At 41.8% G+C, this 21,727-nt stretch overlaps 1 protein-coding gene across 3 annotated transcripts in view; it reads left to right on the top strand.

Annotated features, from left to right (window-relative positions):
* Window positions 1-9,638: 9,638 nt before the first annotated feature.
* Window positions 9,639-21,727, top strand: part of SGCG (sarcoglycan gamma) — a 44,540-nt gene continuing 32,451 nt past the window's right edge. For 2 of the 3 annotated variants that reach the window (XM_060079589.1, XM_060079592.1), the window contains exon 1: window positions 9,639-9,885. In XM_060079589.1, the coding sequence (XP_059935572.1) occupies window positions 9,722-9,885 (164 nt within the window). In that variant the 5' untranslated portion in view covers window positions 9,639-9,721. The remainder of the gene's footprint in view (window positions 9,886-21,727) is intronic. The other variant, XM_060079591.1, reaches the window with a different exon arrangement.

The raw sequence follows: 21,727 nt of genomic DNA on the forward strand, positions 1-21,727 counted from the left end.
TCCCACATGCTGCGGAGCGACCGGCCCGTGAGCCATGGCCGCTGAGCCTGCGCATCCGGAGCCTGTGCTCCGCAATGGGAGAGGCCACAACAGTGAGAGGCCCGCATACCGAAAAAAACAAAAAACAAAAAACAAACAAACAAACAAAAAATGAATAAGAAAGTACATACTGAAAGGAAATATCTGTTTATCTGACAAAGACTCGCTATATAGAACACCTTCAACTCGATAATAAAAGCCTGTCTAACAAAACACGTGCAAAAGATTTGAATAGGTACTTCCCAAAGTACCATATATGAATGGCCAACAAGCACATGAAAAATTTCTGAGCACGATTAGTCATCAGAGAAATGCTTATAAAACTATAATAAGATACAGCTACACACCCATTAGAATTAAAAAGATTGACAGCACTAAACGTTGGTGAGGATGAGGGGAATCTAAACTCTCATGCATTATGCATAGGAACGTAAAATGATAAACCTCTCTGGAAAAATGTAAGATGGTGTCTTAAAAAACTAAACACACACCTACCCCACGACGAGCAATTCTACTTCTGGGTATTCACCCAAGAGAAATAAAGTATGTGTCCACAGAATGATTTGTATAGAAACGTTCATAACTGCTTTATTCGTAAGAGACAAAATTTGGAAAGAAGCCAGTGTCCATCAATAGGGGAATAGAAAAACAAATTGTTTCAATAAAAAATGTTATTCAAAAATAAAAAGGGGCTTCCTTGGTGGCACAGTGGTTGAGAGTCCACCTGCCGATGCAAGGGACACGGGTTCATGCCCCGGTCCAGGAAGATCCCACATGCTGCGGAGCGGCTGGGCCCATGAGCCATGGCCGCTGAGCCTGCGCGTCCAGAGCCTGTGCTCCGCAACGGGAGAGGCCACAGCAGTGAGAGGTCCACGTACCGCAAAAAAAAAAAAAAAAAAAAAAAAAAAATGGGCTAAAGATTTTAATAGACATTTCTTCAAAGAAGATATACAAATGGCCAACAAGCATATGAAAAGATGCTCAGCATCACTAATCATTAGAGGAATAGACATTAAAACTACAACGAGATGTCACCTCTTACCTATTAGGATGGCCACTGTCAAAAACAAAACAAAACAAAAAACAGTGTTGGCAAGGATGTGGAGAAATTGGAACCCCTGTGCACCTACCCCAACCTCATGATCCAATTAAATTGAGAATTCCATACCAGGCAGTTTAAAATGTAAAGAAAACCCAATTTATTAAGTGTAAAGGGCAAATTTGGAAAAGAAGAGACTGGATTCTTTATGCCCCCAAGGGCCCGGTAGACTGGCCTGAGTTTGAGGGACCTGCATCAGGATGAAGGCTGCCAACACTGGATGTGACAGTGACCATTCCCTCAGAGATTATGAGTTCACTGCTGCTAGTACCCTGTCTTTAATTATTAAGGAGACAGTTATGGGATCCAAGTGAGGTCTCTGAATATCTGTATCGTTCCTTTAACTTATCTAACAAGACAGAGCTGAGTAATAACAAATTGTTTCACAGCCATGTTCCCATGAACAGCACAAAATTTTCTCTAAAACACTGTACACTCCAAAACCAACATATTCAACAACTAAATCTAATCATACTCCGTATGCTTCTTACTTTACTTTTTCTCAGTGCATAAAATCTTAACAAGATTCTTTTTAGAAACTCCTATGGGAAATCTGATACCACCTCATTTCCTTACACTCCAAAGTGAGTTGTTTAATTCACGCTTAAGAAATTTCCCATGTGTTTCTCTTTGTTTTTCCTCTCCTGGCTGGCACAATTTTTGATATGTAGTAGGTACTACTTTATTTGTTTAATTTTATCTAACTGAAGATATAAAATCAAAGTTTAAATGTTCATAAAAGTTTAAGAAGGAAAAAATTTTTTAAATCACTAAAGTTGAAGCCAATGAAATGACAGGGAAACTATAAAATACCTATTTTCTTCCATCCAAAAAGTCCTTATTATTCTATTACAGGTTATTCCAAAGCATTTTAAATGATTTTTTTTTCAAAACCAACAAAGACCAAAAGGGTAAAATTTTAAAACACAATACAGGAGTTTGAGCAAATTCAGAGTTTTCTCATCATTAAACTTAATGAACCTTTGAGACTATAGTTTTAATATGAAATGATGATGTTATTCTTGAAATCTGTTCATGACTATTCATGGTGAAGCAGTTTTAGGTTCACCGAATTTACATGTTGCATATTACAGAGCGTGACAGCTTGAAATCCCATGGCCAAGAAACCCTGACTTCCAATTCAAGTTAATTTATGTCTTAAGTTTATAGATATGTAAACCCATAACAGATATTTTCATCGACAAAGACTGCAGTTGCAGTGAGGAGCATGACAACTATTTCTTCTCTACCATGTCTAGTGCCAGTTTCTGAGTGAGCACATGTAATCATGTTCTTATACCTCCTTAAAATATTTTAGGGCCTCTCATGTTTGTTCCAGTGTGCTAAGCCATATGACTTTCTAAATTTCTAGCACAGTCCAGAGACTGCAAAACTTTAATACATTTTTTGAAACTGTTTATTAGAACACAAAGGTATCTGAAGGAGAATCTGACACAGTGACCATGAAGTTTTCTTATTCAAGGAATCTTTTTGAGACTCATAAAGGTTACAGACACTGTCAAAACAAATGCACACTTACACAAAATTCTTCTTACAATTTTAAGAATTTCAAAGAATACTGAAGTCCAATTCTTAGGTCCCAGGTTAAGAATCCTTACCTAGTTCAGTCCCCTTACTGGGAACCAAAGCCCAGAATGGGCCAGGACTCAACACTTTAGTGGCCAAGCCAGCCTGACACCCAAGCCTGTGCTGTCTTGAGTTCAATGCTTTTTTCCTGCACTGCACTCAAACTCAGAAGAGGTGACAAGAAAGAAAACGCAGAATTACAATTCAAAGTTCTCATTAGCTATGGAATAAAGGCTAAACCAGACAGAAATGATAGGTGTAATAACTCTAGCATAATACATTTAGTGGTAGAAAACAACCAAAACAAACCATCAAAAGTGATAGCCTAGGCATATGAGTGGCCAAAGTAAATGTATAAAGTGAGCATGATCATCAATATCAAGTGATTGCTGGAAGGGAGGAGGGGGAGGGGCAGAGACGAGAGGGAGGTAAGGGGGGGAGGGGGAGAAATGGGTTTCCTGGCACAGAAATAAATATTGGTCTAAAAAGTCACACTGCTGCTAAGGTTAACACACCTTAATCTAACCAATTAAGTGAAAATGTGAAGATGATATAAAAGTCTGCCATAGGACTTCCCTGACGGTCCAGTGGTTAAGACTGCACGTTTCCAATGTAGGGGGTGCAGGTTCGATCCCTGGTCGGGGAACTAAGATCCCACATGCCACACGGCAACTAAGCCCACGTGCTGCAACTACTGAGCCCATGCACCGCAACTAAGAGCCTGCGCACTGCACTGAAAGATCCCAAGTGCCACAACTAAACCAAATAAATAAATATTTGGTATTTATTTACCAAACACAGCCATATAGGAAAATAAATAAATATTAAAAAAAAAAAAAAGGAGAAGAGAAAGGACTTCCCTGACAGTCGGGTGGTTAAGACTCCAAGCTTCCACTGCAGGGGCCTCAGCTTCGATCCCTGGTCAGGGAACTAAGGTCCCGCATGCCGTGAGGTGCGGCTAATAAATAAATATAAAAAATAAAAGTCTGCCACAAGGTAACTATAAAAGGAACAAATATTATCTCGGTTTTTTAACCGAGATCTTCTTGGAGTAAGATGGACCGTGCTCAGATGATGCTTCGTTCAGAGAAGGAGAGGTGTCGCAGTAGAAGGGCCAAGGTTTCAGAAGCAAGTGGACGCCAATCTGCACAAGGCGGGACAAGTATTTGGAGTCAAGGGAGGACTGGGCAAGGGCAGGACAGAGGTGGGAGAAGAGGAGGAGGGCGGGGTGCGGGGTGGCAGGAGGACCCCACTCTGCACAGGTACTGCAACAGGGAAGAACGAATCTGACTCCGTGTGAGATCCGTTCCTTTCACTTTAACCCTTGGGCTCTGCTGCCTGCGCTCAGTCGGGCTGGCTCTGCATCTTTTGTGAAAGAACGTTGCCTAGAACCTGAAATACAAAGGACAGCCCATTCTCAAAGCTCCGACCTTTAAGAGTCTATTCATGTAGAGGTAGAGCTGCAGACTGTCTGGTTGGAGGTTTACAGCAGGAACATCATGGCCTGACCTACCTGACAGCTGCAAGAACAAAGGATCCTACACCAAGAAGTCTGCAACAACTAACCGCCTCCCTCCCTCACCTGGCCTCTAAAAATGCTTTGCTGAAACCCTTCCGAGAGTTAGAGGCTTTGGGGGCATGAGCCACCCATCTCCTTGCTCGGCCCTGCAATAAACCTTTCTCTGCTCCAAACTCTGACGTTTCAGTTTGTTTGGCCTCACTGTGCATTGGGCACACGAACTTGCGTTCGGTAACAGTATCTCTTCCTCAGAACCCCCAAATCTTGAGATTGGTCTAAAACTCACAGAACGTTTAATGTGAGTGGTCACGTTATGGAAGACACTGAATTACCCAAACACTTCCTCTAAGGTGATGTAGGAGCCAAAACAAACCTGTTAATTCTTAGAAAACTCTTTCTGACAATAGGACGTATTTCCAAAGAAGACTGCAGAATCTTCTCTGGAAATGTTAAGGCAAAATTAGTTATACAAGAGATTAAAATGATGCACGTATAAAACCAATTGAAGTTATCAAAATCTGCTAAATATCTTCTTTAGTATCATTTAACTTGTTTCTTGTGATTCTATGATTTGCTTTCTTCAAAAGCCCACATATTTTAAAATATTAGACACCATAAGAAACAAGGATTTCAGGTACTGAATTTAAATACATCTGTAAAATTCACTCATGCACATGGATTTCATTAAGTTCAGTCAAGCAAATAAAACCTGTTGTTATGAAAAGGACCTCTGACAGCTCATAATTACATAAAAATAAATGTACCGGTTGAAGAGTAGAATAAAATTAAGATGTCAGCATTGATGAATCTCTTAACTAAAATTTTTAAGAAGCACTTTAAGACTCAGTAGCTTTTCCCTGTTTTGTGTGGTCATATTAAAATGGTAACAGTTAATTTTGCAGCAACTTGACAGTAATTATTTAATTCTTAACACATTGTGGAAGGTAATTTTTAGAAATGATAGACTAAAAATATTATATTAAAATCTGCTTAGTTAATTAAACCATGAAAGACTAAGATGGCAATTGCAATAAGAATTCAATTTAATTCTAAACCTGGACTAAATTTATAGATGAGAAGTAAATGATTGGTTCTAACACATGTAAGTAAGGATTACAATACGAAAATGAATACTAGCTCCAGGTCAAGAAGCTAGTAAAAGGCATTCTTGGCAATGGTAGCAGCAAGATTCTTTTTGGTAAATATTGGTAGCTGACAACAGTTAGGACAGATGTGTGTTGCAGGCTTCACTTAAAAGCTAGTCTCAGATCAAAATCCATCACACATGGTAGGTATTGCATTGAATCTGTAGACCGCCTTGGGCAGTATGGTCATTTTAACAGCAGTAATTCTTCCAATCCATGGGCACAGTGTATCTTCCCATCTGTTTGTGTCATCTTCCAGTTCTTTCATCAGCATCTCATAGTTTTCTGAGTGCAGGTCTTTTACGTCCTTAGTTAGATTTATTCCTTGTTATTTTATTAATTTTTATATGATTGTAAGTGGGACAGTTTTCTTCATTTCTCTTTCTGGTAGTTCTTTGTTAGTGTATAGAAATGCAACCACTGAGTATAATATTAGCTTTGGGCTTATCATATATGCCTTTAATATGTTGATGGATTTCCCTCTAGAGCCACTTTGTTGAGTTTTTATCATACATGATGTTGAATCTTGTCAAAAGCTTTTTGTGCATCTGTTGAAATGATCACATAGTTTTTATTCAGTTTGTTAATGTGGTGTATCACATTGACTGATGTGTGGCTACTGAACCATCCTTGCATCCCTGGGATTAAATCCCACTTGATCATGGTGTATGAGCCTTTGAAAGTATTGTTGAATTCGGTTTGCTAATATTATGCTGAGGATTTTTGCATCTATGTTCATTAGTGATAGTGGCCTGTAATTTTCTCTTTTTATGATATCTTTGTCTGGTATCAAGGTGATCCTGGCCTCATAGAATGTGTTCCAAAATGTTCTGTCCTCAGCAATTTTTTGGAATAATTTGAGAACGACAGGTCTTAACTCTTCTCTAAATGTTTGATGGAATTGACCTGTGAAGCCATCTGGTCTTGGACTTTTGTTTGTTGGGTGTTTTAAAATTATTGATTCAATTTCAGTAATGGTCACCAGAGCTATATGCTGTAGGGCTTCCTCCTATGTGGGCTGCCCAGGCTGTTCTCTTGTAGCAGGCTGACTACTGTGGGCATGCTAGTAGGCTTGTCTGACCTTTGTTCCAGTTGGTTGCCAGGCCCTGCCTTGTGCGGAGGCTGCCAGCCGGCCGTGGGTTGGCAGGTCCAAGTCCTGGCATGGTTGGATACAGGGCCAGGGGAGTCTTGGTCCCGGTGCCAACCTGCTGGCGGGTGGGGCTGTCATGAGGGGGTGACCTTCTGGTGGGCTGGGCCAGTCCGGTCATGGTTGGCTGCAGGGTCCATGGCGTCCTGGAGCTGGTGATGGGGCCATGTCCTGGGGTCTCTAGCTGCAGGACCCTGGGGGTCCTGGAGTCGGTGTTAGCTCTCAGGTGTGTGGGACAAGGGCCCAGGGCATTCCAGGGGTGATGCTCACCCCTTGGTGGGTAGGGCTGGGTTCTGGGCCCTCTGGTGGGCAGGGCCAGTCCAAGGGCAGCTGGCCTGCTGTCGTGTGGGGCTGTGTCCCTGCCCACCTAGCTGCTTGGCCTGAGGCAGCCCAAGACTGGTACTGACCGGCTGGTAGGTGGGGCTGGGTTCTGGCTCTAGAGGAAAGATTTCAAAACGGCGCTTACCAACACCAGCATCCTTGTGGTGGGATGAGCTCTGCACAGTGGCTGCTGCAGAGTCCTCATCCCAGGCTGAGCGCCTGCTACTTCCTGCCTCTCTGCGAGGCTCTCCAAGATTAGCAAGTGGGTCTGACCCAGGCTCCCTCCAAGTTACTGCTCTGCCCTGGGTCCTGGAGCGTGTGAGACGTTATGCACTCTTTACGCATGGAGTCTCTATTTACCACAGCATTCTTCTCTCTTTATCCTTGGTTTTCTCTGTTAAATTTCTAGCTAGTCTACCACCGAGCTCTTTGCTATCATGGAGCTACCAGCCTCTTCTCAATTGCGTATTACCAAGCTCTCCACCATATCTGAGAGTGCCCTTCCCCACCATCTCCTCCAAATAAAATCCATCTCCTCAGGGAGGGCTGTAGAACTCTCTGCTTAGCCTGCCTCTGCCCCGGGCAGAACCTCGCCCCACTGCTCCAGAGCTAGAGGCGGGCACTGCGGCCTCCTCTCTCACCATGACCTCCCACCCTACGACTAGGGGACTGATTAGGGACTGCGGCCCCTAGTCTCCTCTCTTCTCCGAGTGTGGAACTGCCTCCTACGAGGGAGCCAAGATGGGGACAGTAGTGGCCCCATATCCTTGGCCTGCCACACCTGGGGGAGAGGTTCCACCCTAGAGTGGTGGCTAGGTAAGTGGGAAGTCCCAGACCTGTCGGCCACACTTGCCTGGAATAAAGCTTGTGCCTGCAGCTTGCGGGGGGCGGGGGTGGGGGGCGCTGAGGATGCTGGAGGCCTGCCCCTTCTAAGGAGAAGCCAGCAACGCAGACTGGGAACTGGAGGAGAGGAAGGCCGTCTTCTCGGCTGCACCCACACAGCGCATCACACGGAGCTGGGGTGGCGCAGATTCAGTCCTAGACCGAATACCCAGATTCTTGCTGTTCTTACCAAGATTTAGTAGATTCTCACGAATGAATGTTTCTCCATTTACTGTATGCCCTTAGGACAATTTCCAGAGACCTTAAATAAATGTTTTTAAAATAATTTTCACCACGCACTTTTGATTGTTTCACTGGAGAGGGTCTGCAAAGAGCCTCACATCACCATTCCAATACGTTTTCTACTTATATGCACTTTTATCATTCATTTTAAATTTTCTCTTTGTGTTTTACAATCTAAGTAATATATTTTTCTGCATGTAATATATTCATAAATATGTATAAGATGCAAATAACTGTACATGTCCTGTGTTGATCAAAATCTCTCAGATAAGGTGCTCAATCAAAACCATTTGGAGAGTTCAGACCTGGCACACACCCCTGGCTTTTTCCACATTCCACTTTGGATATATTTACCTTTTCCATCAGGGGAATCACGGCACGTGCTCTGGGTCCTTGATGCTGTACACCATCCCCAGCAGGAAACTCTTGCCAGCTCTTTTTTCCTAAGCCAACGAGAGAGATGATGCTGGTCTGGGATCGTGTCAGTTTTGGCAAGTAGAATACATTAATAACTTTTACACTATTTGACACAAATATAAAAACAGCAACCTTTACTGGATAGTATGGACATTTTTAGAGCAACAGTTCCCAATTCTTTTCATTATGCTGCCTGTGAAATATGTGGAGAATTATTAACCCATCTTTTATAGTACATCTGAATCTACAGCAATCTTACTTATCCCTGTGAGAGTAAATTTTTTTAAAAAAATGGTTGTCACTATCACCTATGAGGTGGAGAATAATTAATGAAAAATTTCATTGGACTTTTCTGGGGAAATGGCTTTTGATTTCCACCTGTGAAAAGTCTGCTTTAAAATAAAATGTAATGTAAGAGTTGTAAACATTTCTGCTTTGCCATTATCCACTTGGTTACGTGAAAAACATTTTTAAATACCCCAGCGTCTTTGTGTTTCTATTTGCTTCCAGATAAAATAGCGTTATCTCCATTTAAAAATTCACAGAATACACCAGTAGGACCCTTTCGGGAATGTGTTTGATAATTTACCTCCTCAGTACGTTCACCAAACATCTGCAGACACCCCGGCCATTCCCCAGACACAAAACTGCTGGAACCAAGTCACTCTCCCGTGCGGAGGTGTCAACAAGTAAACAAATGACAGACACAGAAGCACTACCAGGAAAACCCTGTGCCTTATCATCATTTGAGCGAACCGCTCCAGGCTTTAAAAAAGAAAACAAATCGTAGTACAGCTGCTCTTCAAAGCAGCGGGCGCGCAGTCCCCTTGGTGCCGCGACCAGAGTTTCTGCAAACCCCGCGGGGGCCGCCCAGCGGCCAGGCCCCGGCCCTGCTCGGTGTCCGGAGCCGCAGAGGCTCGCGGGGGACAGGCCGAGGGACACACCGGAGTCCGCGAAAGGCCGGGTCCCCAGCAGGGCCGCCCTGGCGCGCGCGGAAGGGGCGACGCCGGTTCTGGTACCTCGTGGGCCGAGGGCCGAGGCGGGAACACCGTAGCTCCGACCCGCACTGCGTGACGCGACGCCGCTGCACCAGGAACGGCTGGAAGGCGCCCCCGCGGCGGCTGAGGAGACGGGCCGGGGGCCAACGACCCGCGAGGACGTGACTCGGGTTTGGCACGTCGACGCACGCACGCACGCGCGCGGGGGCGGGCGGGACGCCTCGGGGGCCCTTCGCGCCCCGCCGAGGTCTGCTGCCGCCGACCGCCAGGCCCCGGGTCCCGGGCGCCCCGAGCCCGCGCGGGGATGTGGGCCCCCCCGCCGGGATGTGGGCCCCCCAGCCGGGGAGCGCAGTCGCCGCGGCGCCCGCCGAGGACGCAGGACGGAGCCGCGGCCCGCGCTGTCCGGGGAGAAGACGGAGGCCCTTCCGCCTGGGACGACGGGACCTGAGGCGCCGGCCCGCGCCCCCGGACCGCGGGAAGCAGCGCAGGTAAGCAGCGCAGCCGTGGGCCACCGCTTCGCCGTCACCTGCCCGGTTTCCAGCCCCTGAGCTGGCCCGCGCGTGGTCAGGCACCCCCCAGCCCGGCCCAGCCCCGCACCTGCTCCTTCCGCCGCTGCGGCCCGCGGGTCCGGGGGAAGCCACGCAGTGTAGTTGGGACCGTCCGCCTGCCTTTGCCCCAAAGAGTTTTGCCGGCCGAGCCGCTCTCGGACTGGACTTAACTTCGGGGGAGTGACTCGTGTTCCGTGCACTGGTTTTGCTCATCGCGTCGTCCTGGGTTACTGACCTGTCCGTCCCCGTCCCCGGAGTTAGGCGCGAGCACACTGGGGGCTGACCTGGGCTTCCTGGGGCGGGGCGGGCGGGGGGTGGAGACAGAGAGCCCTGAAGTCACGGGTCTCACACCCGCTTCCCTGGGGTGGTCCCTCCAGCCTCAGCCACTACCCACCGAGTACCCATGGTTGGTAGGTACATATCTGCTTGTTATCACTTGGTTAAATCGGGATTAATTAGAAAGTTGATAGGAGCCATTGCTGGATAGTTGGCTGGGACAGTCACGTACGGTTTTTCTGGGAAACAGCTGCTCGTCCAGTGATTCCTGCTGTCGTAGGAGTAGATGTTACAGAGATGGCACTCTGTGTAGATGCGTGGTATTGTTTTACTAGTGCTGCTGGGTGTCCCTTAAAGCGGGTAAATCTGTGTAAAGCAAGGGAATTGTATTTTTTAAAGTAAGCCTTTTTCTATGGCTCTTCTTGTGCTTTTCTTCCTTGAATATGAGCAGGTTATTTAAAAACTATGAAAAATAGATTTTACAGTATTTTTCAAATATTTACTTAAGCTGATCTCTTGGTTCTTGGTGATGGACTATTTTACTGGAAGGTTCAGTGTGTCTGGTATTAAAACTTCCTCTGGAAAAATGTGCTTCCAAACAAAATGATTGCAAAGTGGCCTCCAGTCCACGTGTGTAAAACATCCTGCAGTGAACTTTTGAGGTTGTAGAAAAATCATGTTTTCAATTATTTTACTTTCTCTGAATCCTATGGTTTTTCCATTTTCAGTGTTTGTTAGAGCTGAATCAGACATTCAACACAATATTTAGTAGATATTGCACATAAATCATTAACACGGATAGTACACTTACACTTCAGGCTTAGAAGGTGCCCTGCATAACAATTGTAATCTATGAATAATGTTTCTTTAATCTCAGAAAAAAATGATGAATAATTTTTTTATTATTATTTATTAAAAAATGATGAATTATTCAAAGTGATGAATAATCCATTGAACAAATTAAATTCGTTAGAACTACATAGCAGACTATAAAAGGAACAAACTCACATTTAACCAATAATTTGTTTGCTTTTTTAAACTATGAAAACACCTCTCCCAGAGATAATGAGGATAATACTCATTTCATTTTTTTTTTTTTTTCCAGTACGCGGGTCTCTCACTGTTGTGGCCTCTCCCGTTGCGGAGCACAGGCTCCGGACGCGCAGGCTCAGCGGCCATGGCTTACGGGTCCCGCCGCTCCACGGCATGTGGGATCTTCCCGGACCGGGGCACGAACCCGTGTCCCCTGCATCGGCAGGCGGACTCTCAACCACTGCGCCACCAGGGAAGCCCTCATTTCATTTTTAAAGAGGCATTTTATTCCTGTGGCTAGATCATATTTTAAATATATTATATTAAAATATATATATGTACTATTACATTTTAATCGGCACCATTTCATTTTCTTGGTTCTGATTTTTTTTAAATAAACCTGTAGATTACTTAGAGTTTTGTTTTGTTTTTAATTTTATTTATTTATTTTTGGCTGCGTTGGGTCTTCGTTGCGGTGGCTTCTCTTGTTGCAGAACATGGGCTTTAGGCACGTGGGCTTCAGTAGTTGCAACATTCAGACTCTGTAGTTGTGGCTCGAGGGCTCTAGAGCTCAGGCTCAGTAGTTGTGGTGCACGGGCTTAGTTGCTCCACGGCATGCGGGATCTTCCTGGACCAGGGATCGAACCCGTGTCCCCTGCATTGACAGGCAGATTCTTAACCACTGTGCCACCAGGGAAGTCCTGATGATGATGATGATTTTTTTTTTTTAATTTATCAGACCCTCATTTAGTCTTTACTACTTAAGATTGTGCCCTGCAAGAGCTCCTGTCTTACTGTGGATAACATCTGCAAGTATCTACAGACATAGTTACAGTTAAGCAAAAAAAAGGTAATTGTATTTCTTTCTCCAGAATTGTATTGTTAGAAAGTGATTTATGTGGGAATGATCATTGTAGTATAACAACCCAAACATTTAATTTTCTAGACTTAGGAAATGGTGCTTTGTGATTTTTTTTAAAAAATGCCCATTTCATTGTCTTCTTAGTTAAATTTATACGAAGTAAACACAACTGGTTATGTGCTCTCAGTGATACAAATACAGTGTTCTCTGTATAGACAGCCCTCCTTCGAAGTATATTTGCATATAAATTTCTGAACATGACACCTTCCAAATTAGGAAACAAAATAACTACATATAACACCTTGTCTTTTTAGCATATCATTTTGTTAGATGTGAGGGAGATATTTGTACTGGAATAGGAGGCCGCAGGACAAGGAGATAGTAAAGAGACGCTTCCTAAGTATTTTAAGGCCGTGGACCCACGGTGATAGTTATAGGTGTGCTATTCAGAAAAATGCCTGGACATGGACACCAACTTTGGATTCAATTTCAAGAGGTTAACAGCTCTCTAAGCCCAGTCTTGGACTCCGACCAAGATCACTTAAATTAGATTTTTAGCATGTCAGTAGGCTTCGTTGCTGCACATACAAAACCCTAAGTCATTCCATCATATCAGAACATAACTGCATTAATAATTACCTTAATAATAAAACAATGAAAACTTAATTGGAAAAGTAACATGAACCAGGTATTAATTTATAAAAATGTGCTTATTATTTTTGTCTAATGTTTGTTGCTAAACACTTTTTTTCAAAAATAAGGTCTCTGAATGAGAAAAGGAAGAATTTTTAAATTTGAAAAACTCAACTAAAATCATATTGCATTGAAGACAAAGACCTAAGGAGCAAACAGATATGAAAAAGCTAGGGCTGTATACAAGTTATATTCTTACAAAGAATGCCTATATGAATCGTGGAGCTATTTAGGTGCAATTCTGTGGGTTGTGTTGTAACTCAGGTTCCTGACCAGTGGCTCCTCTTGGTAGACACGGTTTCCTCCTCTGTATCCTTCTCCTTTAAGATTCATGACTCAGTCTATTTGTTTAAAATCTCTTAATTCAGAATGAATTGAGGGAAATATCCAATAAATTATTCTCCAGAGACTCTCCTTCTCAGATGTACCCCTAATAGCTTGCTCCTTTACCTCTGTCTTCTGGCATTTGCCTTAACAACAAAAGGGCTGTGTCCATGCCATCAATTGAGCTCCTGCTTTAACCCAGGCACTTTGGGAATTCCATTTCATCCCATCTTCACAAGCACCCTGTGATTAGGGCCCCCCTTTACACAGACGGAAACTGGGCCACAGAGGCTGTCGTTGGCCCAGGTAGCTGCTGGGCAGAGCCGGGTAACAACAGAGATCTGCCTCCAAACCCGTGGTTCCCACTGCAGCACAGTGCCCAGGAAAACCTTCCCACGAGCCCTGCATTTCACTCTTCTTATGGATGCAAAACAGCTCAAACAGCCAGTCCATATGACTAGGGCTAGTAATTCCTTGAATCAAGGGAAAAGAAGACGAACGTTTAAGGTTAAAGTGACGTCGTATAAAAAATAAGCACCACTAACCTTCACGCCCTTAAAACCTCACAGAATTTGTCTTTGGAAACTCTGTAGACACCTCCTTTAGGTCTTCCTCCTCTCATTAAGTGTATTTCTTTGACTTTTTAGTGAGTCAGGTCAATACAGGAGATCGATGGAATAATATCTTATTAACACAGTGTTCTATTAGCAAGTATCGAGGTGAGTTGAGTATAGTAGAGGGTGGTCTAGCCCACTGTACTTCCTTTTTACGAAAGATTTTAATTTTATTAACATTTATCCTAGTCTGCCTGGGACAGTTCTGTCATCCTTCACACAGGATCAGGTTTTACTCCCCCATTTTTGCTTGTCTTCCTTTTTTCCTTTCCTGTCCTTTCTTGATGGGTCCTAGACCAGTTTTTCTGTACATTTCATGGGGGGATTTAGAGCACATATTTGTTGTAAATTTGGTCAGACTCACACCCACACACGGTGCAGGCTCGTGGTTGGTACGGGCTCTGACTTTGCTGTCTTTTCGTCCACAGCCTTGAGGAGGGAGGGGCCTCTCCTTGTATTTCCTTCCATGGCAGGAGCTCTGGCCTTGCTCTGCCCAGAGGCCAGCTATCCCTGTTGGGCACAAAGATTCAGGCTGGGCCTCTGGGCCCAAGAGTGGGGCTCATCACCTACTGCCTCCGCGCCTGTGACGCTTCACCTCCCACTGTCTCTGGCTGGGACTTCCGTCCAAATTTCTAGCCCTTGAGAATTTTCCACTCTTTCCTATAAGTTTGACTGTATATACTTTTTGATTAATTAATTAAATCATTTTTTAATTGAAGTATAGTTAATTTACAATGTTGTGTTAGTTTCAGGTATACAGCAAAATGATTCATTTATACATTTTATATATATATATATATATATATATATATATATATGTATTCTTTTTCAGCGTCTTTTTCATTATCTTTTATTATAAGACATTGAGTAGAGTTACCTGTGCTGTACCGTAGGTCCCTGTTGGTTACCTATTTTATGTATAGTCGTGTGTATCTGTTAATCCCAAACTCCTAATTTATCCCTCCCCCCAACCTTTCCCCTTTGGTAACCATAAGTTTGTTTTCTATATCTGTGGGTCTATTTCTGTTTTGTAAATAAGTTTATTTGTATCATATTTTTAGGTTCCACATATAAGTGATATCATACGATATTTGTCGTTCTCTTTCTGACTTGCTTCACTTAGTATGATTGTCTCTAGGTCCATCCCTTTTGCTGCAGATGGCATTATTTCATTCTTTTTTATGGCTGAGTACAGTTGATTTTAGTTTTTTGAAGGTGGAGGGGATGTAAGAATGTAATATAATTATCAGATTCACTTCTTGAATTGACAATGCTAATTAGACACAGTAAATTTATTTTTAAAATAGTAAAACCAAAGTAAAACATGACCCACAATACAGTTTATTTCCAGTGGGTTGTATCAGGAGGTAGAAAACTTTTTCTGTAAGGAGGCATGTAATAAATACTTTAGGCTTTGTGGGCATAAGGCCCCTGTCACAACTAACTACTCAGCTCTGCAGCATTGGCCGCCATGGGGATCCCTAAAAGAATAAGCATGGTTGTGACCTGGTCTCGCTCTACCTACAAGGACAGGTGGCAGGCCTTATTTGACACACAGGCCATTGTTTACCAAACCCTGACCCATACTAATGAAAACAGTCAATTATTAAGAAATATGTTTAGTTGTGAAATATTTTTCAACATAGACTGGAATATATGTAGACATTCTTTTTTGAGAAATCACCTCATACAAAATACTACTTAGTCATCCTCGAAAGATTTGGCAAAGAAGGAATTAGTCCCTTTTACCTTGACTTTGCTTTCTCTTCTCGCCTCTTGCTTCAGAGAATGAGATAATACACAACCCCTGTGCCCCCCTGCAAAAAAAAAAAAAATGTTGCTTTCCTCTCTGGAGCTAAAAATTCAAACTGAGTAAATTAATGTTTGTAAACTATGCCCAGGTTGTAAAAAATTAGTACAAATAAGCGTTTCTCTTTTTTTGAAAAATAATACTGTAGTAGCTGCATCACTGGGAATATACTATACATGTTGCATTACATTAAGAATCATCCCTGAGTTCCATCACTCTGCAAAACTGTTGCAACAATGCACAGCATAGAAAACTATATGAGTGACCCACACTTTAAAGGGGAGATTGCATTGTACCTATCAGTAAACCATGATCATGTGCATAGTTTTGATTTTATATTTTTATTACTTCATACAATAATCAAATGAGGTGAGCCAGACGAGTAATTGTTCTTTAAGAAAATAAGCAGGAAATAAGAATTGGAAATAAGAAAAAAAAGAAAACCCTAAAAAATATTTTATAAAGTTTGCCTTTTTGGCATGTGTAAGATTTTATAATTTCATTAGACTAAATGTTCTTAGTTTCATACTGGAAAGGATTCCAGATTTTTCTATGTTGCTTAATTTAAAAATATTAGCTACATATTGAAAAGTGATGTTATCCCTTATTTGCTACACCTTAAACAGTTGGGAGATATTTTCCAACTTACAGATTTTGGTTATTTGTAGATTTTTTTTCCAAATAAAATAGATGCCCAGGGTGATGAAAGGGAAGGTATCTGTATATACTTTCATTAAGAATATTTTCCTGCAAGTAAACTAAATAAACGACTTTTATTAGATTTAGAAAGTAAATGCAAGGCCTGCAGGTGTGCTTCACTAGGATTAGGACAGGAGAAGACAGCAGAACCCAGAGAATCCCACAGGTAGCCTATTTGTTCCAAAGGCAGATGACTTCAGTGTGGTGGTGCTCACATGCCTCTGGTTTCACACATGAGGGTTATTTCTGTGTGTAAGTTAGAGTAGCAAGAGTGTCCCGTAAAACCTGAGCAGTGTGCTGGCGGGGATGTGATGCAAGAGGAACTCCCATTCACTGCTGGTGGGAGTGCAGAATGGTGCGGCCACTTTGGACGACACTCTGGCAGTTTCTACAAAATTAAACACACTCTTAGCATATGATCCAGCAATTGTGTTCCTTGGTATTTGCTCAAAGGAGTTGAAAACCTGTGTCGACACAAAAGTCTGCACCCAGGTGTTTATAGCAGCCTTATTCATAATTGTCAGAATTTGTTGACAACCAAGATGTCTTTCTGTAAACGAATGGATAAACAAACTGGTACATCCAGACGATGGAATGTTATTCAGTGCTAAAAAGAAGTGAGCTATCAAGCCACAAACAGACATGGAAGAACTTAAATGCATATTACTAAGTGAAAGAAGAAATCTGAAAGAGCTACATACTGTATGATTAAAATAAATAGACTTTCTGGAAGAGTCAAAACTATGGAGACAATGAAAAAAGAGCAGAGGTTGCCAGATGCAGGGAAGCGGTGTGAAAGAGATGAACAGACAGCACAGAGGATTATAGGGCAGGTAAAAAAATATTCTCTATGAATCAATACAGGAGGAAAGCTGGAAAATTCACAAATATGTAGAAGTTAAACAAAACACTCCTGAACAACCAATGGGTCAAAGAAGAAATCAAAAGGGAAATGAAAAAATACCTTGAGGCAAATGAAAATGACAACACAACATAAAACCTTTGGGGTGCTGCAAAAGCCATGCTAAGAGGAAAGTGGAGAGCAAAAGTGCCTACACTAAGAAAAAAGAAAGATCTCAAATAAATAACTTCATTTTATACCTCAAGGAACTAGAAAAGGAGATCGAAGTTAGCAGAAGGAAGGAAATAACAAATGTCAGAGCAGAAATAAATGAAATAGAAACTAAAAAGACCACAGAAAAGATCAATGAAACTAGGAGCTGGTTTTTTGAAAAGTAATTAAAATGTACAAACCTTTAGCTAGACTAAGAGAAAAAGAGAGGACTCACATAAACAAAATCAGAAGTTAAAAGGAAGTCATTACAAACAATAGAACAGAAATACAAAAGATCATAAGAGACTACTATGAACAATTACATTCCAACAAATTGGATAACCTGGAAGAAGTGGATATATTCCCAGGAAAAATACAGCCTACCAGGACCAAATTAGTAAGAAATAGAAAATCTGAAGAGCCCAGTAACAAGTAGGGAGATTGAATCAAAATAAACATCTCCCAACAAAGAAAAGCCAGACCAGATCTGGCTTCACAGGTAAATTCTACCAAACGTTTAAAGAATTAATGCAATTTCTTTTCAAACTCTTCCAGAAGAGTAAAAAATGTGAACACTGTTTTTTTGCATTTTTACATTTTGAATCCATCTGGTCAAATTGTAGGAGATACAGGTGATGATCATTTTGGAATGGAATGTGAATGTGATCCGTTTGATCATGTAAAAGTAGGCAGGGGAAATGCTGACGTCCTCGGTTGGAGAGCAGAAGGGTGGAGAGATGCTCTGTCATTATGGACCAAGAAACAAATGCTTATTTACATAGACTGGAATTTCAGACGTGAGCACGGGTAAAACAACAATGAGAAAAGGAGAAGAAGGCTACTGGGTGATAACGTATATGAACTCAACCCACAGGGTGAGTCTGGAGTTAGTAAATCGAGCTATAGCAATAGAAAGTTATTTGAAGGTCAGGGGTAAGTATGGGGAGGAAGATGTAAGTAGTGACCTCAGACCAGTGGATGTGGAGATGGCGGGGAGAAGCGGGAGACGTCGGGGTTTATCACAAGCCCTTCTGATGGATTTCCTCTCCAGCGTGTGCCGGTTCTGCCTTGGTAATTACTCAGTGGGTTTCCTGTCATTCTGATGGGCACACGCCACACTTCCATTCTCTGCCCCAAAACTCTGTACTTACGGAAGCTGCAGGATCTGTTCCCTATAATTATGCAAAGTTATATGTTCATGGAATAATACTTTTTTAATGATTATGACTCACTTCAGGCATTACCATCAGTAACTTTTGAAATTTCAGGTCATGCTCCATTTTCTCTTCTGAAATCTAAAAGTTTTCTATTCCTTTTAGTCTTTCCTTTTCTTATCTCTTACTTCTCCAGCATCCCGATGGTTTTATCTCCTCTGTCTTCCCTGAAAACACTGAATTAGCCCTTTATACTAAATATTGACTTCTAAATTCCCCCAGAGTACCATGAAAAACATAAAATACCTACATTCAGTAGTCTAGTAATCAGTTTCATTTTTTATTGATATGGCTACTCTGAAGGGAATATGAATTATCTTTGTTAAAATGCATACACTAGGATCATCCCTATTTAAAAATAATCAGAGAAGCTGGGTGAGAATCATCCCTATTTAAAAATAATCAGAGAGGCTGGGTGAGAATCATCCAGGTAATTACATTAATTACTTTCCAGATGAAAACTGAGTTTTCAGTTGTGTATGGAATCATTTGATCACTTCATTTTGCTTACTTGAAAAGTCTGTGGCCACCTATTTTGAAGACATATAGCTTCAATTGAAAGTGCAAATAATTCACATGGTATTTTTTAAAGGTTTAAAGTTTATTACTTACAAAGAATTTAATTTGATTTCACATTTCATTTGCCCCGAAAGCCATCCCTTATTGCTGTTATACTGACCTCTTCTGGATAATTCTTGTAATGTCATCCTGATTGTATATGTTAGCTCTATTTTTTTTTTAATGTTACTGTGCACTACAGAATTGATATCATAAAAAACAGAGTCTGGTGTAACTACAAAGTTCAACTAATTGAGGGTTGACTCTAGGCAGGTGCTTAGCGGGCAGTTCGTGGTCCGGTAGAGAGAACAGGTCTATAAACCAATGATGGCAATGTAAATACAAACAATTATAATACATTTAAAAATCCATATACAAGGCTGGCTCTGGAAAGGTAAAAGATGAGAGGTGACTCTAATCCGAGGTACAGCCGGGCAGCCGACAGCACTGTGACTCCTGTGGTTTCTTATGGAGCCCAAAGGAAGGGGACAGGTGAGATGGGCAGGGCTCCACCGTAAAGGGGCGTGTGCCTGTCCAGAACCTGGTACCATATCCTGACGGCTTGCTGAAGGGCTTGAAGCAGGGTGGTGACAAGGACAGAATCACCTGTCCTCAGCGTCTCTCTGGCAGCTGCAGGGGATAAGGTGAGCACAGCGGTGCCTAGAAGCAGGGAAGCAGGTCGGCTACACACAGACCAGGTGCCGCAGTCAGAGGGCCACTGATGGGTGGAGAGGGAGGCAAGGCAGCAGGCACTGGGGAACTTAGGGACTGGCAGGCTGGTTAGCGAGGGAGGTTCCCAGATCTGTCGCCCCTGGTTTTTGTGGAGGGTGGACGGAAGAGCGGGTCTGGGCGGATGAGAAAAGTGTGGCCTGGTCTGGGGAGATGCTGCCATATAGGTGTGCACAGCTGCAGTTAGCGTATAAAGCCACAGGCACTGTTTAAAATGGGGCTACTGTGTATTCATCAACTTCAGCTGAGCCCGGAACGTGGCCTAATAGGTCTCACTAGTAACTTTCCTGCCAACTCTTCAAGGCAACTACACCAGACTTCTCGGTTCTTTCCAAACCCTGAATTATTTCATCTGAAAGTCACTTCTCTCCACGCCTTTAGCAGCTCTGACCTTGAACAAACTATTTTACATCTAGTGGAGGGTTAGACTAGTTTTCTTTAAGGCCCCTTATAGCTTTAAGATGTTATGATTTTGTTGAAAACAGATGAGACGTGTATGTGAGTTACAAACCCGAACTAGACCTACAGTGGAAACTTTGAAGATCTCGTTTCAATAATCTCAGCTATGCTAAAAAATCAAAAGATTTTTTTTTCCTCGAAGTCATCCTCCAGCAGGACCAAAAGTGGAAGTCAGTAGTGTTAAATGAATCTGTGAATGTGAATGGAGATCCAACATACAACTTGACTAATGGCCTTACAAAGCAGCCCCCAGTGCTGAAAAGTTCATTGCTATAAACCAGTTAACTGATGGTTGAAAGGTCCCTCAGTAAGTAACCTTTCAGTGTGACATTTCAACCAGCATATTGAGTTAGGAGTTTCAAATTTTGACTTTTCAGACACAGTAATACAAAAGTACATCTCATAACATCACTGTTAAATATAGTAGATATTTTTGTTGAGAATTGGTAGTTGTGCCATGGTTTTATGTCTAAACGAATTGCCATGATAAGAAGAATAGTAATGTGCGAAGAATTCATGGAAGATTTTTAAATGTCTTATAAATAAATGTACGATTAGTTGAAGCTGTATCAGCTTTTCATTTAAGACCTGCAGCTGTTGGTGTTAAGAAGCATCAAATTTCAAAAGAAGTTACAGCGTAAATGAATAGAATAAGAGAAAAGGTCTCCTGAGAAGAAAATAAAAATTAACTATATGGATTATCATTACATTGCTTCTCACAATTAAGGTTTAGTGCTAAAATGTGAATTTAAATATATAATTTAGTCAGTTTTAATTCAGACTCTAAAAATAATGCAAAATAAAAGATTAAGGTTATTTGAAATTTTGATATTTGCTCTGTGTTCTTTACACCTTATAAAAATTGAATGATCTTCTTATTGTTCTTTTTAAATAAAGGTAAGACAACATCACCTTGTTACATTCACATAATTTGTTAAACAAAATATAAATTTAGTTTACTTAGAAAATAACTGATAATTTTAACATGTAGAGTTTACCTTCTGTTTATTATGATGATCATTATTTAAGGTTTTCTCAAATGTTAAAGTTTTTTCACTTAAAAAGAAGCCTAAGGAAAGTGATTTTTAAAGAGTGACTATTACATGAGACTATGCAGTTTACTTGGAGGAGAACAGTATACATTTAATACCAATAAAGTTACAAGTTCTCAATGTTGCCTGTGAATTTGAAGTGATTTTTTATGAGATTTTTGTCAACATTGATTCTACTGGAAACTTGTCCCAGAAGTTTTTGCTGTTCATTTAAGGTAAAGTTCATTTTAGAAAGTTACAATTACGTAAGACTGTCCTGATTCAGGGTTTAACTGGTGGTTTCGTAGGAATTTTTTTCCTCTTGGCACACTTAGTGCTGTGTTCTGGAATTGGTGCCCAAACAATTTTAAGTGTGGTATATGAGCTGTTTGTGTCACTAAGTAAAATTAGATGCGCCTGTTGCTAA

The sequence above is a fragment of the Mesoplodon densirostris genome, chromosome 17 (genome assembly GCF_025265405.1).
Source record: "Mesoplodon densirostris isolate mMesDen1 chromosome 17, mMesDen1 primary haplotype, whole genome shotgun sequence".
Classification (NCBI taxonomy): domain Eukaryota; kingdom Metazoa; phylum Chordata; class Mammalia; order Artiodactyla; family Ziphiidae; genus Mesoplodon; species Mesoplodon densirostris.